The sequence below is a fragment of the Apaloderma vittatum genome, unplaced genomic scaffold (assembly GCF_000703405.1).
Source record: "Apaloderma vittatum isolate BGI_N311 unplaced genomic scaffold, ASM70340v1 scaffold850, whole genome shotgun sequence".
Taxonomy (NCBI): domain Eukaryota; kingdom Metazoa; phylum Chordata; class Aves; order Trogoniformes; family Trogonidae; genus Apaloderma; species Apaloderma vittatum.
In genome coordinates this window covers 24,639-32,466 of record NW_009693761.1, presented here as the reverse complement: position 1 = coordinate 32,466, position 7,828 = coordinate 24,639, and the positions used below count along the sequence as shown (strand labels likewise).

At 39.0% G+C, this 7,828-nt stretch overlaps 1 protein-coding gene across 3 annotated transcripts in view; it reads left to right on the top strand.

Annotated features, from left to right (window-relative positions):
- The first annotated feature begins 1,672 nt into the window (after positions 1–1,672).
- The window catches only part of LOC104270257 (6-phosphofructo-2-kinase/fructose-2,6-bisphosphatase 4), a 25,327-nt gene continuing 19,171 nt past the window's right edge, over positions 1,673–7,828 (top strand). For 2 of the 3 annotated variants that reach the window (XM_009864574.1, XM_009864567.1), the window contains exons 1-2: positions 1,673–1,787; positions 5,362–5,458. In XM_009864574.1, coding sequence (XP_009862876.1) covers positions 1,676–1,787; positions 5,362–5,458 — 209 coding nt within the window. In that variant the 5' untranslated portion in view covers positions 1,673–1,675. Of the gene's footprint in view, positions 1,788–3,046; positions 3,072–5,361; positions 5,459–7,828 lie in introns of those variants that run through there. The other variant, XM_009864581.1, reaches the window with a different exon arrangement.

Sequence of the window (7,828 nt, the reverse complement as noted above, 5' to 3'; positions counted from 1 at the left end):
AGCTGGATATTTCAGATGAAGGACCTTTCCAATTGATTTTTAAGAACAGTGTCTTCTCTTAAAACTTCCAGGGGATTTCTCTCATTTAGTCCTTAAAACTAGAAGCAAAGCTGTTAAGTTTAATAAGCACTGTGCTCTTCATACTTCATAGACTTTGTTTCCCCAGAGCCTTCCTTCCTCCTCTTGGAGAGGGGCTTCACAGGCTTAAACCTAGGACAAAGAGGAAATGGGGCAAGAAATCATTATCCTTCTTGTTCATAGGCTTCTGCACAGAGGAGCTTTCCCTGAGGGCTTTTGTCAGTGACCTCCTGGAGACATAGGCTTGTTCAGGTGGATCTCTTTTGGTTTGCATCCAGTTCCCATAATTTTCATGACATGGAGTAGAAGGCTTTCGTGGGTTTGAGGTTAGGTTTTGCATCTCTCTGATGAGAAATGGTGTATTTTTAATAGATTTGGGGTTTGGTTTTTTTCTTTGCTTTGTATGTTTTTGAAAAGTGCATCTGTCTTTGCTAACCTGTTTGTTCTTTTTTGACGTTACTGTGCTGAATGCCTGTGCCGAATTGGTGCAAGTGATGTTGCGGGACAGAGCTTTGTAAATCCACAATTTGAGAATCTCAGGCAGTCACAGTGCTTTGCACAGCAGTTTAGTCATGCTTCACGGCATAACACTTCTGAAGTGAATTGACTCCTCCTCTGTCAAGACACTTAGGAAATTGATGCACACATAGATTGTATAGAAATTAATTCCCTTTGAAGTACAGGATGGAGGGAACTGGTGGTATTTTTGCACCGCTTTAATATCTTGTTTCTTTTTAGGCAGTTCCTTGCAACAGTGATAGATTCATGCAAGGTATCCATATTTTTGTGCCATTAAAATGTTCAAAAACTTGTCATTTGAAAGGAAATGCCCAAAGGTTTTCGGTTTATAGATATAACTCCTTTAAATTCCTACGGTGGTGTTTATTATTTTTTTCTTGAACACCTTGCCTTTGATTATAGCTATGTGTATATCTGTCTATCAGATTATTGTACTTGATTATGTAGAATACTTGTGCTTTATTTCTAGTAATCATTGAAAAAAAGCCCAATTGAGCTCTGTTTCAGGAGAGATATTTGTGTTAATAATGTCTACAGGAGAAATAACAAATAAGGAGTACCATGTCATACTGTAATTTCATTAAGCTGCATCTGTCATGCTTAATTTTGCTCAAAACCAGGAAAAGATTGAGCAGGGATGAGGTTTTGTCTTAAAGATTTAAAAATTATCTAAAAGTTCTGCCCACCGAGCTGTTTCCTTTCAATGCAAGTGCTGAAACGAGGTGCTTGGGTGTGTAAGATGTCAGTGTCCTTTTTTTTTCCATCATTTTTGTATGTCTTCAAACATGTAGGCGAATATGTAGGTTTCGTGTCTCCTGCCTGCATAGAACTCGTGTGTCCAGTGTTGCACTACCACTGACTTACCGTTCCAAAACTGAGCACAGCATAAGAAACCTGGTTAGGTCCACCGTGCTCCGGGAGAAACCCCCTGAAGTAGCGAGACACCATGCATGAGCTGCCTGAACAGCCACCTCCTCAGAGAGCACACAGATTGTGATTTTCCTCTGCAGTACAAGTCTTTGCTTTGTGGGAATGTTAATGATAAATCCTAGTTTTCTGGTTTTCTGTTCCAGTCTGTATGACCAACTGCCCGACTCTGATTGTCATGGTGGGTCTCCCAGCAAGAGGAAAAACCTACATCTCGAAGAAGCTGACACGCTATTTGAATTGGATTGGAGTGCCTACAAAAGGTGATGGATTTACTTTTGTTTACGCGAGGACGACAGGGCAGATGTTAGATGTTTTATAAACCTGACTCCCAGTATGCTGTTGCCACCTTTGACTAATTAAAATCTTTCTGCTTTGTTAACTTATTTTTAAGCAGTAGCATACATAGGTTCTTTGTTCCATTTGGATGTCAATTAATCAAATGATGGTGACTGTTCATTTACCTTCTTGTTCTGCCAAGTGCCTGAATCAACTTTTTGCCTTCGTCCCTTAACACTTTGTTTCTTCAGCTGTCTTTTATTTATTTTTTAGCCACTTTATGTGGGTGAAAGGGCATCTTGTTTACAAGCAGACGAGCAGTCAGCGCTTCTGGGTTAAAGTTCCAGCTTCTCCTCCTCTTTTCTCCGTGAACTTTGTGCAATGTGTAATTTTCTGTGTAACTCTTTGTTTAACTGTGTTTGTGGAATGAGTTACAGCTCTTTCTGTGAACATTAAGCGCCCGAGGAAGTTGTTATTGCTCTGTTGAGGACTTTATATGTGTGTTTTGAGTGGGAGATGACGGCTCAGAGGGGCTGTGCCAAGGGCCCGGTTGTCCCACCTCATTCCCAAGCTCCTCTGGTACCTTGTGGGCCCAGATCAAGAAGGAAATGAGACCCGAGGCCATTTGAGGCTCTGAGCAGCCATCATCTCCACTGCCTTTGCCTCTGTAGAAGAAAAAAGATGGGTTTAGGTCTCTGTGATTCTGTTTGTGTTGCAGTAGTGGTAGCTTTATGGTGATGACTCGTTAATCATTTAAATAACAAACAGATTGTGTTTAAGTGTGTGCTTCTGACTGGATTTTCAGAGATGCGTTTCCAAGTTGGCTCTAAGAAGTCAAGATGAAGAGTTCTGGCCTATATTTAAATAGCCTTTCAGTTCTAGAGTATAGCTTTTTGAGTTCATATTTTCTGAAGCTCTTAGAAGATGCCTAATATGCTTTATTGAGATGAGATATGTTACATTGTTCAAGTATGAGAGTTTACAGGATTTAAATCCAGCTTTGACTGTTTTCACACAGTGTTAACACTTCTGATGAGCAGTACCAGATATTTAGGGGCTTTAGTTTTATCCATTAGGCTGAAAGTTAATAACTATCTGAATAGACTAGCATATATCCACCTAACATACATTTATGTCCATATGTCAGTGTGTTGAGCATTTTACTATGTGAACTTTGAAAAGCAGAAATCCAGTGCTGGACAACAAATGAAATACTGTTCACACCTGGCTCATGCTTGGTTGAATGTATCTCAAATCCAGTAAAATAAGTAGGAGTGGTCTGCTTCAGTTCTAGAGAAAAAATTCCATGGGCTACTGTGAGCAGCACAGCAAAAAATATATGCACTTGTGCTTAATAGTAAATAGAGCATTATTGCCCACTTTCACAAAAATCAACAACATAAAGTTACTGTACGAGTGTCTGTCCTGGGTTGCTGGTTATGGTTTGTCTTTGTTAGAAAGGGCGACTTGGGATTTTTGTGGAAAACCACAGGCCCTTCCTGTTATTTGGTCATCAGGGATGTAATTTTACTGAAGCTGAAATAAATTTAAAATGCCTCACTGACTGAGGGAATAGATGACACATTGCCTGGGGCTTCCAGTTGATTGGGGCTGAATTGGTACATGTAAGTATTGAGTAGCCTTAACATCTGTTACCCCTTGGCTCTTGATTTCTTAAAGTTGGTGTGTGCTTAATATAGTAAGTGTCGTTATTCCAAGACAGATGGTTAAAATTTTGAGGTTATGTAAACTGCAGAAAAGATAAATGCCATCTTTTCACGTAACATATATTGAGCAAGCTGGAGAGTTCAAGAACAGAAGGTGGAGGTAAATAGTCCAGGGTTGATGTTAGTCAAACCATTTCAGCCATCACTTCTGTGTTTTCTTTTATTCTTTCCAAAATACTCTGTTGTTTAGAATGTGAAATGATTAAAAATACAAAGGACTTTTGTCTGGGCTTTTTGGAGGAAATGAGGTCAATTAGATGCTTGAATAGAATTGTGTTGCAATGTGGTTTTTAGATACTAAACTAGGAAGCTTTTCGGAATGCTTCTGGCTGCGTGGTAGTTGCGATACCGGTTAGCTTTATGAAACTTTTCCATGGGATGCATGCTAATAATAAGGGCTAAAGATCGTCCCACTAGATAGCACCTTTTCCTTTGCTGTGTGTGACCCTCTTGCAGTAGCTATTCTTCCTTATGGAATTCATTATTTTGGATTTTTGAAGGGGTGTTGCCTGACACCACTGCCGTCTGAACTTCTTGCATCTTCTGTTTTTCTCATGAGGAACCACCTTTTCATGTAGCCAGTGCTCATTAAACCTGTCACAGAATAAGCTGGACTCTGTGTCATACAGTTGACCACAAAAAAAAAAGAATTACGTCAACATTGTTGAATTCGAACAAAACTTCACTTTTGAGGGGGATAAACAATATTAGTTTCTTTATCCTCTGCCCCCAATCCCAACAGCAGTCTATATACAGCAGCTGGTGGTGGAGAACTTTATGGTATGTTGTCTTTTCTTAATTACAACTCAACAATTTTATCTATTACTTCTTTTCCTCTTGCCAGAAATGAAGTCTGGCAAGTAGTTAAACCTTGGCAGCTTCTCAAACAGAATACTTCAGTTTGATCTAATAATAAAAAGAAAAAAATGGTTTGCGGTTGAGTGAAGAAAATCTACAGGTCAGAAATGAGTTAAACATTAATTGCACTTCAGAGACCTACTTTCAGAGCTGTTGAATGAAGTTAATTAGGGGATGGTGTCATTGTCTGCTCTGTGGCAAAACAGAACTGCCTTCCCTTAGTCCCATATGCGATATATTGACAGGTGTATGGCCATAGAGTTTAAGAATCTCTGCCCAGATAAGGAGTAGTTTTCTTTGACGGTTGTTAGGAAGTCACAGTAAGATTATGTTTAGTACTTATGCTGATTTTTTAAAATTTTTTTTTTTAACAACTTAGGCATGTTTTAAAATAAATGGAACGGGGGCTGTGAAATAGTATGTACTAGTCCTTAAGGAACAGAAATACTTGGGCAGAGCTCCAAACAAAATGTTTCCACAACTCAGATTTGAAGTTCTGTTTATCAAAAGCAAGATTGATTAGTTCTATTTAGAGCTCTCCCTTGCTTAAATAAGAGCTGGAAGTTCTATTCAAAGGAGGCAATATCAGAATACTGTTTCACTGCACATACACACAGAAGAAAATCTAGATTATTTCAGCAGTCTACAAAGGACTACAAATAGACTTCCAACCACCCCTGTGAAGGATGAAATTTATTTCTTTTTGTTCTTCAGGCAAGATGGCAGAGGCACAGCAATATGGCCAAGTGAATCGCTTCAGCCCACATGTTCTTTTGCCATTTCCATGTTTTGTTGTTGTCTTTCAATTTAAAAACAAGCCAGCCTCCCGAAACGCAAGAAGTATGATATGTTGACTTCAGACATGCTGAATTACTTTGTCCTTGCAGCTAGTTTGATTTCAAAGCCGTCATAACTTTTGTTCTTTTTATGTGGATATCGTTAGTTCCTGCTAATACTGGTTTCTTCTTGGCAGAATTTAATGTCGGTCAGTATCGTCGAGATTTGGTGAAAAAGTATAAATCTTTTGAATTCTTCCTGCCTGACAATGAAGAAGGCTTGAAAATCAGGAAGTAAGTTTGGAATGTTGTTTGCCTTCACAATGCTAATTTTATTAAAATGGTACCCTGTGTAATTTACTCTTAGAGACTGCTTTAAGTTGCATTTTTTTATATTTGGGAAGACCCTTGGGAGACTGCAGTAGGAAATCACAAGGAGAAGAAGTTCTAGAGAAGGCGGGAAAGCTATTTATGTAGGCTGCTTGAAATTTGAGGTATTTTTTTTTCTTAACTGCTCTATCTTAAGTGTCAAGAACACGGAGAAGGTAAATCGATTCATTTTCACCTTTCAGTGGACTGTGACTGCTGCTATTCCTGCAGCTATTCTCACATCTATTCGCTGATACCTTACAAAAAGGTAAACAAAAAAAAAAATAACTATTGGTTAAAACTGCTTTGTTTTCAGCGAATAGATGTGAGACTTTCTGCTGTCGGATTCCCAAGATGCCATTTTAGAGCTTTTGTGTGGATCATAAGAAAGAAGCCCACATAACTGCTTTTCTTTTTGGTTTGCTTACTGGATTTTTTTTGCCTGGAGTACTTTGAACGCATTTGTCATTCTGCATTCAAATGAGCGGGAATGAAGCACTATTGTTCTCTCCCTGAAACTGTCTTTCCGGCCAGCATGTAGGTGCTTCATGCAGTCAGTCAGTGAACTGCCTTGAAAATTGCCTTGAAAATTGCCATGTTTTGCTCCTGCTGTGCCGAGCAAGGTGAGCACCAGCATGAGCATCTGTGCCCAGGTGAAGCACTTGGGACTCCCCTCTTGCTTGGAAAGAGGCTGTGCTCTAATGGAGAGGAAGGACCTTGAGAAGAACAGGTAGATGAAAAGAAGATCAGAGCAAGAGGGAGCTGCCTCTTTCTTGCAGAAGACCAGATGGGAAGGTCTTTTTTTTTTTTTTTTTTTTTTTTTTTTTTAGCCATGGTGGGGGTGTTTTTTTTTTTTTTTTTTTTTTTTTATTATGTTCAGGAAAACATGTTAAGAGTGTCCAGTATGAAATAAGAAGGAACAGAAATTTCAGAGGGATGGAAATGCAGTTTGGTTAGGCTTCTTAAAATACAGAATATTTTGTTCTTAATTGCTTCAGCTCAAGCATTAAAAATTTCTGGACTTCTCTACTGTCTGGACTTTCTTTTGTGGCTGTCCCTCTGCTTGTCCTCTCTCTCTTCCCTTTGCCCCTCAGCAATATTCCTAATGTCAGAGGAAAACAACTTGCAGAAGAGCCTCCTAATCCTTTGGGAGCAAAGAGTGAACGTGAGGTGCATTAACCTTCCAAACCCCTGCCTTTTGCTTAGAGGTAGAGCCAAACCTTTTAATGTGCCTCTATGTCACCTACTGGGCTCATTGGTGGGGAATATAACCTGAAATGGGCTGTGCGAACTAATCTGCCTAGTTAGCAATGAGTAAAGAGGATTTGTGTTTACTTAGTGAAGACTTGACTGATGAATCAGTTCCTGACAGCTATTAACTGTGCTAATGTGGAAATACTGTCAGGATTGAAAAGCCTTCATTTTTCTTTCAAGATAAAGCTGAATATGGTAAATGTAAGAGAGAAGAGTTAAGCCTTTCAGTCTGGAAGTCAAAACAGGGTAGTAAGGTGTAGATAGGCTGTTGAAATGGACAGGGGTTTATGTTGGTACTGCAAAGACTGCATTTATAGGAAACAAATGGGGCTTTCTTCTGCTAATGAGCAAATAATGTACAATGTTAATGTCCCTTCCATTATTACTTATGTGTTAGAAGTCATAATGGACTTTGAAGATAATTCTAATGCTGAGGGGAATCGGAAAGTTGAAAATGAATTTATTCTCGTCCAGTTTTAATGCAGGTGTAAAATGTGTAGAGGTGAGGTTTTAAATGTGTTTGTCTCCAGTATTAATTACATGGGGTTGGTAACTGCAATGGGATGTTATTTTCACCTCTGTTCCTAATATTTGGTGCTAACTTTGTTTTACTTCTCTTTTAACAGATTGATTTTTTTTTTTCACATAAGCAGTTTTTACCCAGTTCTTCAAAAGAGAAGTGGATCACTGAAAGATAGTTGTTTATCCACTTTAACTTAGGGCCTCAAGATAAACCTTAGGTGGTTTTATTCTTTTTCTCTGTTTGAGAAACAAATTAAGAAGCAAATATCTATGAATAGGTAGTTGGGAAAAGAATACAGTTGTAGAGGTGATTCAGTCATGTTACTTTAGATAAGTAAAAGTTTATCCTGGAGAGCAAAGTTAGTGGTAAATGGTATTCCGTGGTGATGTATAGTTGTACCAGCTGCACAGAGGAGCACTGGGCTGGTGGTTTTTCAGGCAGATGACCATGACCATGTTTCCTTAGTGTAGCTTGCTTGACCTCTGTTGGTTTTACCCATGTTTTGTTGGGGGGGGGGG